Raw genomic sequence first — 19482 nt, 5'->3', positions numbered from 1 at the left:
GAGTCTGTAGTCCTAATACTGTCAAGATTGATTCACTTTGAGCTTGTCTACAGAATAATCAGAAAGCTGCCCTTAATGATCCGCTCCATGCCAGTAACGCCATTGGTTAGTCATAATTATATCAATCACAAGCGACTACTTTGTCTTTACATGTATAAAGGCGTTAAGATAAGATAATATTATTTTCAAAAGACTATCACAAGCTCTATAGAGTCGAATTCGCTTTATATGTCAGTAAAAGCTAGAAAAAAAGAAAAAATTCAAATCAGTACATTAAGTCAAACACTTAAAATTAAAAAGAAATTAAAAAAGCAAAATCATCAAAGATAAAGGGCAAATCAGTAAACTTAACAATTAAATTACAAAAACATTGCAGTAAATCAAAAACAAAAACGGCAATAGAGGAAAAAGGGAATTTGGCAAGTACATAATCACGAATTATTATTAAGGTGTCCCAGAATAAAGGGGATAAAACTTTTACGAAACCTCTCTGTAACAGCATGGATCGGAGAGTAAGTTGGGATTGCTAAGGGGGCTGACTGGGGGAGGTGGAGTCTAATGGGATTGTGAAAATCATGGAGTAAGTCCTCAGTACGGGGACTGGAAATGACTGATTTAGCGAAAAGCAGACAAATTTTTTCCCTCCTTTCTTTTAAGGTGGTAATGCGTGCAGCTTTAAGGAGGAAGGAGTATGGAATTTTGCCTTCTTTGTAAATGATCCTGAGCGAACGCTTTTGGACCGACTCGATTTTGTCACTAAGTTCATTTGAAAGTTGCGAATGCCAGACCGGACATGCATATTCCAATAACGGCCTGATAAAGGATAAGTAAACATGGAGGGAATGTCTCTTAGGACAATTAAATTTGTTTAGCAGCTTAAAAATGGATAGTGAAACATTTGCTTGTTTAACAATTTTGGAAACATGTGTGTCCCACTTAAGATCATTAGAAATTGTGACACCAAGAAGCTTAACATGTTTCACTAGCATTTCGTTTGGGATCGGATCGCAAAAAGCAGGAGTAGATTTCAAGAAGTTGATTGTCATTATCTGTGATTTAGTGGGATTTACTGTCATATTTAGATTCTTAAATTCATCCAAACATTGGGTTAGGATTTCAACGGGGTCACTTTTAATATTCCTATGACATACTTCAAGGATCGACAAGTCATCCACATATTTCCATCTTTGGGGGAATTCCTTGCCAATTTCGTTAATCATGACAAGAAATAAGAGTGGTCCCAATAAGGTTCCTTGAGGTATTCCACAGTACCTAGGGAGGGGGTTAGAGTAAGTATTTTTGTATTTTACAACTTGTGATCTGTTTGAAAGGAACGATATAGCAATATTTACTAAAAGTGGGTCAATTTCAAAGTTATCATGTAGTAAACGAATTAGGATATTGTGGTCAACTAAGTCAAACGCATTTTGGAAATCGACTAAAACCAGGTTTAGCCAAACATTTGGTTTCTCTAGTTCACTTAGGATGGTATAAATCAAGTGTACAAGGTAATGGGTGGTGGAGGTTTTTCTTAAATTACCAAACTGTCGGATGTCAGTGCATGGTATAATTTTAATTTTAACCCAGTCACAAAGGAACCCTTCGTAAAGCTTAGAAAAAACTGGAGTGAGTGTAATAGGACGCATGTTGGTTATAGTCAGACTGGAAGATTTCTTTGGGATGGGTGTTATAAAACCTAGTTTCAAGGAACTCGGGAATTTACCAGATTTTGTAATTTGGTTAAAAGTATCAGATAAAGGTCCAGTAATGGTGTCTGAAAAGGCTTTAATCAAGTCAATTGGGATGTCTAATGGGTTAGTACTTGATTTTTTGAGCTTTCGGATTTTATTTATAACATCAGAGGGAGAAATTTGGGGGAAAGAGGTGGAGGGAGGAATAGTTTGACCTGAGCCAGTGAAAGAGGGGAGACTTTGTACTATGGACGTAAGATGCAGGTTCAAATCGTTGGCTATATTGTAAGGGGGCTCAGGAAGATGAAAATTAATTTCAACAGGGTTTTTTCCGCAAATCTCTTTAATTTTCCTGTACCATTGTTTGGGCTTGTTAGAATACAGATCCTTAACTTTACTATTGTAATACTCAGAAGCTGCCTTTCTCAATTTTCTCTTCAGGAACTTTCTTAGATCATTAGCCTGTGTGATATGTCCTTGCTTGAACAAGTTGTTTTTTTTCCTCATTATTTTTTTAAAAGTCGCAGTAATGTAAGGTTTATCGGTAGAGCATATTTTAATTTTCTTCACCGGAAAATGGGTTTCATAATTACTCCTCAGTAAATTTTGGAGGGACAAAGCCTTGAAGTCGACATCATTCGTTTGGTACACAGGGGACCAATTTTCACTAGTGATCCAAGAGCCAAAATTGTAGAGTCCTGAGTCAATTAGAGGTCTAAAGATGGTTTCAGTAATAGTAAAGGAATGTTTAACTGTAGCTAGTGGAGATGGGAGTAGACTAAAGTGGTAACTACCTCCGAGAGGGGGAAGAATGGTGACGGGTCTGTAGAAATTTGACATATTGGTGCATATTAAATCAAGAGTAGAATTGCCTTTGGTAGTAGGGACTTTTACAATTTGCTTTAGACTAAAAGTATTACATGTAGACTCAAGTTTTAATTCATTTGCATTACCTAAGAGGAAAATTCCAGCATTTGGGTACTTAGATAGTACATAGTCAGCACTGCCATGCAATTTTTCAATAAAATTAATTTTTTCAGCCGCTCTCTGCCCAGGAGAGTAGTAAACACAACACAGGACAATCCAATCGAAAGGACGTGGTAAGACCTTAGGTCGAACACAAACCCACAAAATTTCATCAAAGGGAGTAAGACAAGGAACTAATATTTCTGAAGGATAAAAATCATTACGGACAAAGAAAAGAATTCTGCCCCCTTTCTTACCCAGAGGGTGGGTTTTGGGTCTGAGTTTAATAAACTGGGAGAAATTATTCATTTTTAACATGTGTATATTTTGAGCGTGTAAAGTTAGTGATCATATGAGTTCACTGGATACCAAGGATGCACTGAAGATAGATTTTCTGAAAACCCTAGATTCGCTTTTCCAGTTGCTTAGTTAACGCCCAAGATTCGCATCCGTACATTAATACAGAGAGGACGTTACTATTGAAGAGCTGGAGCTTGAGTTTTAGGGAGTATGCTGGATTCATCCACACATTTCTTAGTTTATAGAAGGCGCTTCCTGTGCATGCAATGCTTGTGGTAATTTCCTGCTCAAGGCTTCCATCACATTTAATGACACAACTAAGGTGCTTGAACTTTTCAACCTGCTCTAGTACATCAGATCCAACTTTGAGCGTGGGGGCAGGTAGGAAATTGATGTTCTTTCGCATGAATTTTGTTTTCTGTGTACTGATTGATGGGCCATGAGAGAAGTCGTCATCGAGAGGTACCGTTGTCGCCTTATGTGGCAGCTGGCGTGGGAAGACCTAAGTATAAGGACGTAATGAGGTAGTAAAAACCTATCTACGATGTTCTGGTAGCCCGCTAGCCCCACCCCTTGAGAAATGGTAAAAAAGCGCCATTTTTAGTGCCATACGACACTTGCAAATGGTTTAATTTATAAAAAGCACATAGGTATGAGAAATAGCTTTTGAATGATTCGTTAAGCATCTTTATATGAAGTTCTGGTAAACCAATAGCTTTGAAAAAAAAACGAGAAAAAAAAACAGGAGACCGATTAGTGATATCCATGCAGAAAAAGTGATTTTCCTTGTTGTTCAAGGTGGGGGGCTGGAATTTCCCTATTCACGGTTTTCGAGTATGATGACTCCAATGGTATACTTTTCATTTTGATCTGACGGCATTTTCGAGGGGTGTCAGTTATTTTGCAAAATCACCAAACATTTCTTTTTGTAATAACTTACTTTTAAGGCAAACTGAAATAATAGTTACCATTCCTCAATCAGTGTCAAATGGCAATTTTTTTCTGTAGGCAGTTTTTCTAAACGCATTTTTAACTTTTGGTTACTATTGGCTGTAGTTTTCCATTTACCAAGTTGCAACTACTGCTGCAACCATTGAAGCCATGGTACAAAGAACCAGCAGAGGGATTCCACAGACAAATTCTTAGGAGTAGATCATCCTCTCTGCAGGTGTATGAACACTATGATTAATAGACTTCAGTGGCCCAGCAGGTAACAGTAGGTCTTCTGTCAGTGGCCATTTTAACCTAGTGGTATATTTCGTATGGAAGCCATTTATTATAGAAACTTTAGGTAGACAGCCCAAAAACATAAGTAATTGTTACTTGAGAAAAAAAAACAGTATAGATTGTTTTTAACCATTTTATTTCCAATTGGACTTCCAGATTAATCTGTATTGACTTTTTCTTCTTGAAATTAATAACTTTAATTTGTTGTTTCACATTAGGCAATTACATGGACCTATAAAAGAATATCTTGCTTTGAATTTTCTTACAGTTATTGGTTTATTTAACATAACTTATATCCACTAAATCTGAAAATAAATTCCATCATGTCTACTTTTTGTGCAATAATTACTTTGTTTTCCAAAAATTATAATTCTTGACTTCAAGGAAAAGGTTCATTGTTCAATTGTAGCTCAATCTTTTCTGATACAATGTTTTTTGTTGAATTGCAATATGTAATTACATTTTCTAAATTTCAAATTTTTTTTGTAGTAATTATATGAAGTCACATGAAGTCACCAATATCTAAAGAACTAGCAATTTCACCAAAAAGACATTAGTGCAATATTTTATTGAAAGTATTCGCAAAAATCTACTCTGTTTTCTTAACTTGTATTTAATGAGCCAATGAGAAATACAAGGCTCAAGAATAATTTTTCTGAAAACACTCAATAGCTCAGGGGGATTTTCTCTGGATATGAATAACTTTTCTGATTTTTTATTTTATTTTAATGAATGCTTTAGCACTTCATTGCTAAAATCAGGTCAAGATATTATAGCACTGGATTTAACAATGTCAGAAGTTCTATAAAATGTTTTCTTATTCTCATCCTTACCCCTTGTGATATCTCTGTAAGAAATTTTTTATTGTTCCTAATAATTGTTTTAATTTCAGATATCCAGACTTCCCTTTTCTCATCCTTCACTATTTACTTTGCCCTACCTGCACAAAGGGGAAAGGGCATGGGATTCTGCGTCTGAAGTAAGTCTGAAGGATCCCTTACCTTGAAAAAAAAAACAACTAAAATTGGTACCAGTAACAACTGACAATTGCACAAGCCTCCCAAAACCAATACGCAAATAATTTCTGACCACACTGGCTAATCATGACAAGACGAAAAAAATAACAGTAAAGAAGAGAGAAACAAAGATAATACAGGCGAGTGAAAAACGTAGACTGCAATGCAAATATTTCGGTCAAGACCTCCGCTTGACCATCCTCAGTGCACGATAATAAAACAAAATAACCAATAAAATCCAAAGATAATATAAAAATGAAACCTTAAAACAAACACAAAATGGTGTCATACCTGGGAAACGATTGTCTTTTAAATATACTCTACATAAATTGAATTGCCATTCAGAATTGTATATTCATTCAATTACTCTTTCACTGTTACTTTGAGAGGGTCTTCTTATTTCAGTTTGTTTTTGTTTTAAGGTTCGATTCTTTATATTATCTTTTGATTTTTATCAATAATTTTTTGTTTTATTATCATCCACTGAAGACGGTCAAGCGGAGGTCTTGACCGAAATATTTGCATTGTAGTCTACGTTTTTCACTGGCTTGCATTATCCTTGTTTCTTTCTTCTTTGCTGTTTTTTTCGTTACGTCGAAACCAATACATTTTTGAACACTAGTAATAGTGCCCCAAAAATGTACTTTTTGTGTTTTGACCCCCCCCCCCTCATTTTGAACCCGTTGAAAAACGAATTTCTTGTTATGCCTAGAACTTGTTTGCTACCATTCTTATTGGTGTCACTCAGGACTCCCATGATTAACTAGACTGAATTTTAGGTTTCAAATTCAAGCGGAAATTTGAGAAAATAAATTCAAAATTGAAACTATGGCATCTCCTTTGCAAAGAGGTATAGCCTATAGTTCTATGGCAAAGAATGTGAAAGCTGATCCCTTTTCGAAGCTGGAAATTAAAGATGACAGTTTTTTGAACACTATTTCTGGAAGAGATATTTGTGCCAATTGCTACAAGTCGAGAAAGTTCTACTGTTATTCTTGCTACATACCCACTGACTCAGTAAAAAATTTAATCCCATTTGTTGAGGTAAGTAGTTGCAATAAACTTAAGACTTACAGTACTATAGACAACAAGAAATGGTATTTTAAGGAATCTCCTTAAAATACCATATTATTTAAGATAAATAATACTCCTTTCCAATTTTGATGACACAAAAATGCATTTCCTGAGTGAGTCATCAACAGTAGCCTCAAAAACTGCAAAATCATAAGCGGTTTGCTTAAAACTTTACATGCAGGGGTTACGTGGGATATTGGTATAAGTATCAATGAAAACATATCATGCATGGAACTGGTAAGTTACCTTAGACCAGTTGCCCTTCCTAGGAAAGAGGAAGAGTATAAAATGCTTCACTTTAGAGCCTGGGTTACTGTGCTTTTACCCCCTTTGTGCTCGAACCTACATTAAACTAAGTCACTTTTATTTTATTGAAGGTGTTGCTACCTATTAGAACATCATTGAGGGAGCTTGCTACGTGGAAGGATCTTTCCTTAGAGGAATTTTTCATGAATAAGAGAAAATTTTATGAAGGGGGTACTGGATTTTCTAGCATTATTTAAAAAAAGATGAAAAATAAATATGAAAAAGCTTTTCAACTGAAAGCAAGGAGCAGCATTAAAACTTAAAACGAACAGAAATTATTATGCACATAAGGGGTTCATCTCCTTCTAAATACCTCGCTCTTTACGCTAAAGTACCTTTAGTAATTTCAACTATTTATTCTATGGCCTTTGTGAAGCTGGGCCATTCTTAAAGAATTGGGAAAAAATTTAAGCTTTACTGTAAAGAGCGAGGTATTAACAAGGGGGCAGACCCCTACATAGAGCCTGGGTTACTGTGCACTTACCCCCTTTGTACTCGAATGTACATAAAACTAAGTCATTTTTATTTTATTAAAGGTGTTGCTACCTATTAGAACATCGAAAGTGCTCAAGTTTATAACCATCACACTTGTTCATCGAATCACAAACTTCATTAACATGAGCCTTAATCCGTCATTTCCATTTAACCCTAATACACTATTGTTTTTTTGATTATCAGTCTCAATAAAGTAACTTATTAACATTGTAATGTGCTTTGTAGAAGAAAGTTGTTTTTTAAACGTGCTCTAGACAAGAACTGTCTGTTCAATGCTTCAGTAAAAAATATTCCTTCAGTTGATTCTAGGTGTTCCGTTTGTAATTTTTGTATACAGTTGGGATTCTGTAGTTTAATGTCTTCAGGCTACACTTTTCAGCATCGTCTAACTTTCTGACTGAATACTGAACAGTATAGTTTACAAGATAAGACCTTTTTTCGAGAGCTGGAAAGCAAAGCTGGCTTAACTTTCCCTTATTCGTGACTGGCTGAAAGCTGCCAGAACGTTGTTTTCAGGAAGAGAAAAGCTGGCTAGACTTCAGAAGCGAATCCAGTGCTAGTGGTTTTTAGTGCCCAATTCAATTTATTTTGTTCACGACTTTAATAAAGTGAACACTAAACTGGGCTGCCCTCTATTTTAGAAAGATGGAATATGCTGATCATTAACCACTACAGCATCATAAAAGTGATAGGACATGAGCACAATATTTTTAAGCTAACTTTTGCCAAAGATTGTCTCTCGCATAGCCTAGTGTGACATCTATAAGGTCATGGAAAGCATTTAACGAACTTGTCTAATCTTGGAAACTTGACTCACCCTGTTTCAGTCATTTTCATGTCCCTCCAAGATGGCAAATTCCTCCAAGTGTTAATACCCATTCAAAAGACAAATTACCTGGAAATCAAATCAGGTACTGTTTCATGAGAAAATAACCACTTTGTATCCAGATTCTCTCCAAATACATTGTAATGGCCCTGTAAAAGGAAGCAAATGTGCCCCTCCATCTATTATCCCAAGCTTTTCGTTGAATATAAAAGTTACACTTCCTGGTAATACTTAAATGATGCTTTAAAGGTCGTCAATATTAATCCACTGCCTTCAGAAGGGTAGTATTGCTCCCAGACTTCAAAAAGCGCCCTTTAGCTCATTGATAATATTCGTTGCAGTTCCACAGACAGAGACCTTGGGACAATCAGAGATCAATTAATCAGTCTAAAAAATAACCTTATTAATATTGGGTCCCAGCACATCTCCAGCCAACAAGGCATCAAATATAATGAGGTAGCAGACCAGCTGGTTAGTAACTCCTTGATTAACCTGGTCAATCGTAGACCTTCAGAGACATACTCAGAAGAAGAATTCCTTCAGAAGCAAAAAAAACCCTTTCCAGCCTTATTTCCGTCAAGGATTGATAACATTCTTTATAATGGAATCAATAGCAACTCTTTGATCTTGAGAAAAGAAGAGTTTACTTGACACAAACGAGCCGATCAATGCTGCAGATTTTGCGAATTTATTCCAGAATCCATGAACGACCTGGTTTTTGAATGCCAATTCATCCAACAAGAAGTGTTCGAAGTTATGAAAATCTTCAGTAAGACAAATATCCAGCCTGACGTCAACGTGTTGACGTCAGCTTAGTTGGTAGGCTGCTCTGAAGCCTAGCAACTAACACTGAAAGACAACTATACAGATGCATTTTCAATTTCCTGTGACATAATAAAAATTGTGTGTCGATTAGACTGGTAATGGCAAGATTTATTCCTGACCTTCCATTACGTGCAGATGGAAAATTGTCGTGAAGCCAAAAGGAGACAGAAGAAGACTCCAAAAAGCTTGGCATTTCGAGAAGAAGAAGAACAATAAAACTTCCAATTTTGACGTTCATTTTCTTCATGTTATTTTCAACTAGTTGGAGAAATTTTTGAAAACCTTATAATATAATGACTGATACCCATTAATAACACTGGCTTATGCATAAAAAACGATTTTGACCATGGAAGCGTGGTCAATTTTTAAACAAATGCTGTTTCAATATTAATTTGCTACTAGCCACTGTAATTTTCACTAGCCTCTCTTGTAAGCCATTTTGCTTTCCAATGGTTTTTGTGACTGCCACTTTTTGGCTGCTAAGATACGGTCGTGTCTTAGTCGTTAGGCTAACGTGTTAGCCTCCCTTTAGTACGTGTACGTAACCTTTAGGTACGTGTTAGGCTAAGTCGTGAGAAACCACTTAGCTAAGTCATTACTGTTAAATCCTAAGCTAATCTGCTGTACAAAAAACCTTTTTGCACTAAGCCAAAAAGGTTGCCAGATACTTTTTTCCGGTGATTTATCGGTTACTTGTGGCCATCCAGAGTATCCAAACAAAATTCCTGACGAAAAAATACACAACACTTTAGTCCACATCTAATACTGATATTTTAACCAATATACATGTGTCTTTTTTCTTTGTGGGAAGAATACATCTTAAATATTGACCTCAAATCAGAGAAGAGTAAAAGATTAGGAAATTGCCAATCATGCACCTTCTGCCTATGGGACATCGGAATCGTCTATATGTTTCTAAATGTAATTTTTCGCCCAGCTGGAGTCTAGAAATATTAAGGCTTTGCAATTAAAATTGGCTGATTATACCAGGAGCTTAGCAATAGCTAGGACCTCCAGTTTCTGCTGTGAATTCAGTTATAAAGACCCCAGGGTAATCCTTGAAAGATAACAGAATTCAGAAAGAATAAAAAAGAAAATTAAAAAAATATTTTGAGCTTAACTTTAGTGAGGATAAAATCTGTCTAAAACCATAAAATTTTTCAAAATTATGAGCAATGTGTAAATAAGAGCATAGTATAATTATGAGCATAGTGTAAATAAGGATTTACATTATGCCTATATAAACCTAGTACAGAATTGATATGCAATATGAAACAGCAGGGATCAGGAGTGGAAATCCGATAGCCATCACAAATTAAACTTTTATGCATTAAACTTTTAAATGTTAAAATTTAAACTTTTGAACGTATTAAACTTTTCATTGACTTTGACAATGTTAGGTTTTTGTATTTGAATAGCACATGTTCAATAATCCAACATGGAGAGCCTATAAAATGTCCAAAGTTTGAAGTTGGAAATCCAAAACTAGCACAACTTGAATCTGCTAAAAAAAAAAAAAAAAAAAAAAAAAAAAAAAAAAAAAAAAAAACAGAATCCCTAAAAGTAAGGCATTTTATTTTATTGTTTTTTGTTTTTTTTTTGTTGGTAGGGAGTCTAAGCATTTACCTTTTTACAATAATTATTTTGCAGTGTCTCTCCCCCATTCTTTATCCTGACAACTTTGTATCATTTACTTTAGATTGTATGTTTATTTTAGTGTGTTTCAATCCCAATTAAAATCCTCAGTTGACAGATATTTCTTCTTTTGTCTTTTTCTTTCTCTACTCTATCAGTTATATTTTTTATACATCATTATGGGTAAAAAAGCTATAAATGAAGACAATAATGTCAATGTATTATATCAAACAGTTCGTGGTAACGAACTGTTAGGAGCGACCATAGTAACCAAATAGTAAAAAAAAAACTATTGAGCCAAATAGGCTCAATAGTAACCAAAACTCTAAAAAATGGAATTTTGATACCAATAGCTACATCAAAAAAATCACATTTAAATGCTTATTTTAAATATATAAGTTTCATCATGTTTAGTCTTACCCATCAAAAGTTACGAGCCTGAGAAAATTTGCGTTATTTTAGAAAATAGGGGGAAACACACCCTAAAAGTCATAGAATCTTAACGAAAATCACACCATCAGATTCAGAGTATCAGAGAACCCTAACGTAAAAGTTTTAAGCTCCTATGTACAAAAATGTGGAATTTTGCATTTTTTGCCAGAAGGCAGATCACGGATGCGTGTTTATTTGTTTTTTTTTTGTTTTTTTGTTTTTTTTTTGTTGTTTTTTTTCCCAGGGGTGATCGTATCGACCCAGTTGTCCTAGAATGTTGCAAGAGGGCTCATTCTAACGGAAGTGAAAAGTTCTAGTGCCCTTTTTAAGTGACCAAAAAAATTGGAGGGCACCTAGGCCCCCTCCCACGCTAATTATTTTCCCAAAGTCAACGGATCAAAATTCTGAGATAGCCATTTTATTCAGCGTAGTCAAAAAACCTTATAACTATGTCTTTGGGGACGACTTACTCCCCCACAGTCCCCATGGGAGGGGCAACAAGTTACAAACTTCGACCAGTGCTTACATATAGTAATGGTTATTGGGAAGTGTACAGGCGTTTTCAGGAGGATTTTTTTTTGGTTGGGGGGAGGGGTTGAGAAGAGGGGGATGTGCTGGGGGAACTTTCCATCGAGAATATGTCATGGGAGAAGAAAATTTCCATGAAGGGAGAGCAGGATTTACAAGTATTATTTAAAAAAAAAAAGCAATTAAAAAATAAATATGAAAAAGTTTTTTCAGCTGGAAGTAAGGAACTGCATTAAAACTTAAAACAGAAACAGAAATTATTACCCATATTAGGGGCTCACCTCATTCTAATAACTCGTTCTTTACGCTAAACTATTTTGAGTAATTTTAACTATTTATTCTACGGCTTTTGTGATTCAGGGGTCATTCTTAATGAATTGGGACAAAATTTAAGCTTTAGTGTAAAGAGCGAGGTACTGACGAGGGGGAATAAAAAGATTCGTAAAACATTAAAAGTTCTAGTTGCCTTTTTAATTAACCAAAAAATCGGAGGGCAACTAGGCTTCCTCCCCCGCTCTTTTTTCTCAAAATTATTCGATCAAAATTATGAGAAAGCCATTAAGCCAAAAAAAAAAAATATATACAAATTTCGTTTTGATTATTCCTCTGCGGAGAGCCAAAATCAAAACATGCATTGATTCAAAAACGTTCAAAAATTAAATAAAAAAAACACGTTTTTTTAACTGAAAGTAGGGAGCGACATTAAAACTTAAAACGAACAGAAATTACTTCGTATATGAAAAAGGCTGCTTCCTCATCAACGCCCCGCTCTTTACGCTAAAGTTTTTTACTGTTTTAAAAAGAAGAATTGAGAGAAAGAGTCAAACTTTAGCGTAAAGAGCGGGGCGTTGATGAGGAAGCAGTCTCTTTCATATACGAAGTAATTTCTGTTCGTTTTAATATCGCTCCTTACTTTCAGTTAAAAAAACGTGTTTTTTTTTTATTTAATTACGCATATGAGATGCGGGTTCTGCGAGTTATTAATCTGAATAAAAATTCCTCTATTAAATTAATGCAATGCACTAAATATATAGTTGTTCATAATTAAGTGGTAATCATAGGGTTAGTACTGCTGACAACCTATTGGAGAGCACTTCTAGTCCTGTTTTAATCAAAATATTATTTTGAAAAGAACATGGTGGGAAATTCATCTTACTGTTTACATTGATTGCAAATCTTTTAGAGCCAGGCTCTAGAACTGTGAAGATTAGTTTGCGATAGTGAATTTAATTATCTATAAGAAAGAGAAATCATTCAGATCACATTATTGTAAAAAGTGGCATCAACAGATTGATCAAGTGATTGAAAATGTAAATAATGATGGTAAATAGTAAATAGTAAATGATCAAGTGATAGATGAAATTGGCCGGAATACTTTTATCCCAGGCAGGAACGGTAGAATAAGAATTCCCCCAAGACTGGAAGGTGGAAATTCATCAAGATTGTCAATATTATAAATCCATTCCCCTATAAAGAATAGTCTCCCCCCCAAATAAAACAAACAAAAGACTCTTTTACTTTCTTTAATGTCCTAATTTTTCGGTCTTATTTTCAATTATAGATAGGTGCTCTGCTAGAATTTAATTGCTTAATTTTAAGACACACAATCAAAAAACAAATATCAAGACAGGGAACTCTGGTACTTAAAACATTCATTAAACGTTTAAAACATTCCGCTTACCGTCTAGTGTCTTGTCAGAAAACAACCTGACGATTCCATGGGTCTGCATGAAGTTTTAGCTGAATGTGTATTTTGTAATAAGCAAAGCGTATCTTTAAAAATAATAATTTTCTATTTACGACCAAGTCCTTTCTTTTGCTGTCCTGTATATTCATTGTAATACCTTTACTGCTGTTCTTACGTTTTTCGTCGTTTGCAGCCCATCCCTTTCAAATATATTGAAAATTCAATGAGTGAAATAAAATTTTCAATTTAAGCAATATATATATATATATATATATATATATATATATATATATATTCAGGAAAGTGCAAATGACATCCTAGACTTTTGGGGGTTTTTGAGGGATGGCAACATTACGCTCATTGGTGGTAAAATTTGTTCTTTTTAAGTTTTATTTCTTCATTAAGTGTTATTTCATCTCATTCTTGGCATGATGTTTCATATGAGCTAATTTTAAATGTTTTTAGTTTGATATCTCTTATAATTTAATGTATGCTAGTTTTTTAGTTTAAAATTTGCTTTGCATTTTACGTGGAAAACTGTTTTGTTTATATTTAATTCATTTTCGGCTTTTAATTGACATAGTTCTTATTTAAAAATAGTAGTATTTTTGACCTAAAACCTCTATTTATGTAGTGTCCATTGCAAATTTCTGAAAATAGTTCTCTTCTGTACTATTCAAGTTCTTGAAAAAATCGCAAATAATATTTTTTCTTTCATTTTTGGAACTGGAGAGCTCGGTGAGTATAAAGAATTCCGTCAATTGGCTTACTCAAGTCCGTTTTCTTCCGTTCTTCGATATTCTGTTTCCTGCTGCACATAGATAGTAGAATTTGTAATTCTTGTATTTTTGTACTAGGTTATGGTTGTGGAAAACCGTTGAAATCTGTTCCCTGTAGCTGCTAGGCTATACCACAGATAATATATCAGATAAAACAAATTCTGATTCCGTCATTGGACTCGTCGTGTCGAGATTTGGGCTGGTCTATTCTTAACTTAAAATTGAATTTTTATGTAGATATTAGGTTCTGACAAAGGAAAGCCGAAAAGGAATGGAATGAAAAGGAAGGAAACATATTTTTTATGCAATATGCTTGCCTACTTCTATACCTAACCAATGGCGTCTACTGCCCCCTCCCAATATATATTGCCTCTTCGGATGTAGATCTCTTCCCCCCCCCCCCCCAATAAAAATGCTGGAGCTTCGTTTGTGTACCCAGTAACTAGTAGAGGATTTATTTTACTTAAAAATTTGTAATTTTTTTTTCACAGTAAAAATTGAATATACTTGAGTACATTTAATATCTGATTGGCCAAATATTTAAGTTTTGGGTTATTCGAAATGTTCTTCCAATCTGTTTAGAGGTAAACACCTGTGTTACAGTATTACAAGCATCTTGATTTGACCCGTCTGTCTTTGAAGGTCGTCTTGTGGCCTCTTTCGTCCTAATGCCGTGGGTGTGCCTTCTCTATGCCTTGCGGTTTCATTCTAGGCGAAGAAGGTTGGAAAGGCGATGAGGTGCATTATTTTTCTTCTATCTCTTTGGAGGACGGCCATGAGGACGAGAACCGTTAATTTGGCTTTCGAATAAGACATCAATTTGGTATCTTCAAGAAAGAATAAATACAAAGGTTCCTGGGTTCCCTTAAAGAGAACTATAGGAAAAAATGGAATGATAAGGCCCCAATACAGGTTGGAAAGGCGATGAGGTGCATTATTTTTCTTCTATCTCTTTGGAGGACGGCCATGAGGACGAGAACCGTTAATTTGGCTTTCGAATAAGACATCAATTTGGTATCTTCAAGAAAGAATAAATACAAAGGTTCCTGGGTTTCCTTAAAGAGAACTATAGGAAAAAATGGAATGATAAGGCCCCAATACAGGCTGGAAAGGCGATGAGGTGCATTATTTTTCTTCTATCTCTTTGGAGGACGGCCATGAGGACGAGAACCGTTAATTTGGCTTTCGAATAAGACATCAATTTGGTATCTTCAAGAAAGAATAAATACAAAGGTTCCTGGGTTTCCTTAAAGAGAACTATAGGAAAAAATGGAATGATAAGGCCCCAATACAACCTTATTTTGATTTAATTGAATAAAGGTCGTTCTGGAAGCGTGGTTTGTGAGAAGTGGCGAAAGGAAGAGAAACATTATCATGTCATTTCACGTGTACCAAAAAGCAGTAGTAAGTTCTTCGATATGCCTGTATGAACATACCGAAACATATGTCATAAAAATAGGTGTATTTTGCAATTCAGTGAAGATTTTTAGTAAAGTCAAGATCTTCAATGGTATAAAGCAGCCACCTGGATAGTTTTGTTAATTTATGGTGTTAATGGTTTATGGTTTATGGTGTTAAGCTGCAAAAATATAATTTTATAAGTATAATAGACAGATTGTCTTTTATTCTATTTGACAAAAGACGTAAACGATATCGTTTTTAGGTCAATCAAACTTTTTTTTTGCACAGATTTTTCTTTTGACTCGTTTAATTCTTGGGGTTTTCGCAAACATTCCTTCTGAAATATGTGACACTTTCCCTTGAAATTAATTCCTATCAAATTATTATGTTTTGCCAACTAATGCGTAAACTTTTAAGCATAAAATTTAAAATAAATCGAAGCTAGAAAAGTTTTCCTCGTGTATCTGAATTTACTTTAAACATAAGTTCTGATAAAAGGCGGAAAAACATTCAAAGCAAAAATGGCCGAGTGTTGTCGCTTGATGGAATCAGGCTGGTATGTTGACTTGAAATTTGTGACCTCTTTGTAGAGGGAGTGAACTGAGAAATTTGTAACTCATATTTATTCTGAGCACTTGAAGACTTGATAAGTTGAGCAATACGCTTAAACTGGAAAACTACATTTATTCATTTAAGTAAAATCCATCAATTTTTTTGCCTTTATACAAAATTTCGCTACCGAGAAACTTGAAACCTAACTTAGATCTAAAAAAGAAGCAAAATGAAAATTAGCTTTCGTGGAGACTTTTCTTTTCAATGGGTGACATGTAATTTGGCTGGAAGAGGGAAATCGAATTCTGTCAAAGCCAAACATAAGTCCAAGATAAGATCAACCACTATAATCTAGTTATTATATAAACACTTTTTCATTTTTAGTTACCCTTTGATGTGGATGTGATAAAGCATCCGTGCGAAACAGATGGTAAAAGTACAGCTGTACATGCTGCTGTTATTGCTCCAAATAACGTACGAATCCTCACTTATCCTGACGTTCCTGATTACCAAAAAGATGGATCAGTAAGATCTTAGAAAAAAATTGTACAGAACTAGGCTAGTGTACAACCCATAAAACGTGCGTGTTTTCCCTCAAGGAATAGGAGAGTAACCCTACCCTACCCTCCATTCTTTGGGAAACAATTCATGTGAAAAAGTGGAAAACATGTCATATGTAGAATATGTATGACACTTCTTGGAGAAAACAAGTGTTTCAAACCTTCCCCCTTCTTCCGTCCTAATAATATTTTTTCAGGCTTCTTTCTCCCATATAGGAAAGTCCTTCGTCATAAGGAAAAGGATATAGGAAAATATATAGGAAATGTATATGGAAAAATATATAGGAATGTATAGGAAAATATATAGGAAAAGTCGTTCGTCATAAGATCATGAGCAATGGAGGTAATCTTAATTCCAGGTATATTAAGAAGGCTTGTATTGGAGCCTTCAGTGACCGTATACCACTCCAATTCAGCTCACTTTAGACCGTATACCAGTGATCAGTTCAGCTTGCAAATGGGATGATTATTATTACAACCCCTTTTCCTTACCATCATATTTGGTTACATAATTTTTATTGTAAGACTATCAAAACATCATGTGAAGCTTTTAAAGCGATCCATCTTGAAAGAAACATGGAATATTGACCGTTAAGTGTAAAATTGTGTTCTTAAAATTTACCATAGCTGATGGCGGTGAAGAATAAAAAAGGCTCGGTCGAAACTAAGTCATAAGTGGCGCCAGTTTGGTCTTGAAAGCATATCTTAAGATCATTATCTTAAGATCATTAAATTTTTATATCTTAAATATATAAAACTTGGTCAGAAAGTGTGAGCTGTAACCCAAGTAAGACAAGGAACAAATATTTGAAGGTCGTTCAGGCAAACAAAACAAGGCTTTGAGCACTCTCTTGTCAGTAGACTTATAAAAAAGAACCGAGAGTCACGAGATGACGCTGATGGTTTTCTTTTTCGGTATGACTATTCGGTATTTATTTCGATATTTCTTTTTAGTAATTGCCTCGGTATTGGGTGTCAAAGTAATTGTCAAACAGTACCTGGTAACGAGCTGTAAGTAAGGAAGGACGCGACTAAATAGTAACCGAAACTCTAATAAACGGAACTTTCATACGAATAGATATACCAAATTCTTATTATGCTGATTCCAAATATATAAGTTTCATTAAGTTTAGTCTTACCCATTAAAGGCTACGAGCCTGAAAAAATTTGCCTGATTTTCGTAAAAAGGGTGAAAATGAAGAAAGACCACGGATATGTGTTTACTTATTTGTCTTTTTCTCCAGTGGTGATCATATCGACCCAAAGGTCCTTGAATATCTTGAGAAGGCTCATTTGAACGAAAATTAAAAGTTTTAGGGCCCTTTTTAAGTGACTAAAAAGATTGGAGGGCATCTAGGCCCCCTCCCACGCCCCTTTTTTCCCAAAATCGTCCGGTCAAAATTTTGAAATAGCCATTCTGTTCAGCATTGCTGAAAATACGAATAACTATATCTTTGGAGATCACATGACCCCCCACAGCTCCTGGGGAAAGTTCTTTAAGCTATATGATTTGCCCTTTGTTTATGTATAGTATTTGTTATTGGGAAGTATGCGGGGGAGGGGAATTTTCTGATGGGGGATTTTCCACGGGAAGAATTTTCCATGGAGACGGAAGTTTCCAGGGGGGTCAATTTTTCAGGGGAAATTTTACGCTGGGGAGAATCTGCCAGAATCCCTATACGACATTCTTCTTATGTCCTGCTTTCTCTTTGCCGAATCAGTTTCACGCGTGGAAATGTTAAGAATAATTTTCAGGGGTAAATTTTCACCAGGATTGAATTGTCAATAGGATATATCAGCGGGGAGGAGGGATATTTGTGTTGAGGTGGAGCCACATCTCCTAGCATTATTTAAAAAACGATCAGAAATTAAATAAAGCCGGATTTTCACTTATGGATATGTTAGGAATGAATGTCAGGGGTAAATTTTTACCAGGACTGAATTCCCTAAAGGATATATCCGTGGGGAGGAGGGATATTTGAGTGGAGATGGAGCCAGATTTCCTAACATTATTTAAAAAAAGGGATCATAAATTTAACAAAAAAGTTTTTACAACTGAAAGTAAGTAGCAACATTTAAACTTAAACGAACAGAAATTATTACGTATATGAGGTTGGTTGTCCCCTCCTTAACACCTGGCTCTTTATGCCAAAATTTGAATTTTGTCCCAATTCTTTAAGAACGATCCCTGAAACACAAGGCTCGTTTAATTAGAACAGTAAGAAGCATTTTGAAAAGTACCAGTCGTTTATTTTTACTGCCATCTTAGACCGCTACCTGCTCTGCAAAATTGTGTAATTTCTGCTTCAAATGGTTTCAATACCCGGTTTTCTGTTAGGTTCTGTTAGGTTATGAGAAAAATCAGGTTGTACTTCTCGCTGGTCTTTCGGTCTTTTATAACACTCAGTTTATCCATGATATTATGCATGGATTAACACCTGATTGTTTTGATCATTATGGCACTTGGTATTAACCAAGTGACATATAGCAATCGCCAATTCTGTCGGTCTGTCTGTCGGTCCCGGTTTTGCTACTTTTGGCACTTCCAGGTAAGCTAGGACGATGAAATTTGGCAAGCATATCAGGGACCGGACCAGATTAAATTAGAAATAGTCGTTTTCTCGATTTGACCATGTGGGGGGGGGGAGTGCGGGGCCGGTTAATTCGAAAAAAATAGAATAAACGAAGTATTTTTAACTTATGAGCGGGTAATGGGATCTTAATGAAATTTGATGTTTGGAATGATATTGTGTCTCATAGCTCTTTTTTTAATCCCGACTGGATCTGATGACATTGGGGGGAGTTGGAGGGGGGAAACCTAAAATCTTGGAAAACACTTAGAGTGGAGGCATCGGGATGAATCTTGATGGGAAAAATAAGCACAAGTCCCAGATACATGATTGACATAATTGGAACGGATCCGCTCTCTTTGAGGTAGCTAGGGGGGGGGGGGGTAATTCTGAAAAATTAGAAAAAATGAGGTATTTTTAACTTACGAACGGGTGATCGGGTCTCAATGAAATTTGATGTTTAGAAGGATATCGTGTCTTAGAGCTCTCATTTTAAATCCCGACCGGATCTAGTGACATTGGGGGGGGGGGATTTGGGAGGGGGAAACCTAAAACTTGGAAAACACTTAGAGTGGAGGGATCGGGATGAAACTTGGTGGGAAAAATAAACAC

The 19482-nt window shown here is 35.4% G+C and overlaps 1 protein-coding gene across 6 annotated transcripts in view; it reads left to right on the top strand.

The window, feature by feature from the left end:
• Positions 1-19482, top strand: part of LOC136031763 (tRNA-uridine aminocarboxypropyltransferase 1-like) — a 72622-nt gene that overhangs the window by 9108 nt on the left and 44032 nt on the right. For 4 of the 6 annotated variants that reach the window (XM_065711498.1, XM_065711499.1, XM_065711500.1 and 1 more), the window contains exons 2-3: positions 5980-6244; positions 16125-16265. In XM_065711498.1, the coding sequence (XP_065567570.1) occupies positions 6029-6244; positions 16125-16265 (357 nt within the window). In that variant the 5' untranslated portion in view covers positions 5980-6028. Of the gene's footprint in view, positions 1-5088; positions 5164-5979; positions 6245-16124; positions 16266-19482 lie in introns of those variants that run through there. The other 2 variants (XM_065711501.1, XM_065711503.1) reach the window with 2 other exon arrangements.

The sequence above is a fragment of the Artemia franciscana genome, chromosome 10, assembly GCF_032884065.1.
Source record: "Artemia franciscana chromosome 10, ASM3288406v1, whole genome shotgun sequence".
Lineage (NCBI taxonomy): Eukaryota > Metazoa > Arthropoda > Branchiopoda > Anostraca > Artemiidae > Artemia > Artemia franciscana.
The sequence above is the reverse complement of the archived record's forward strand: the minus strand, read 5'-3'. Positions and strand labels throughout refer to the sequence as shown.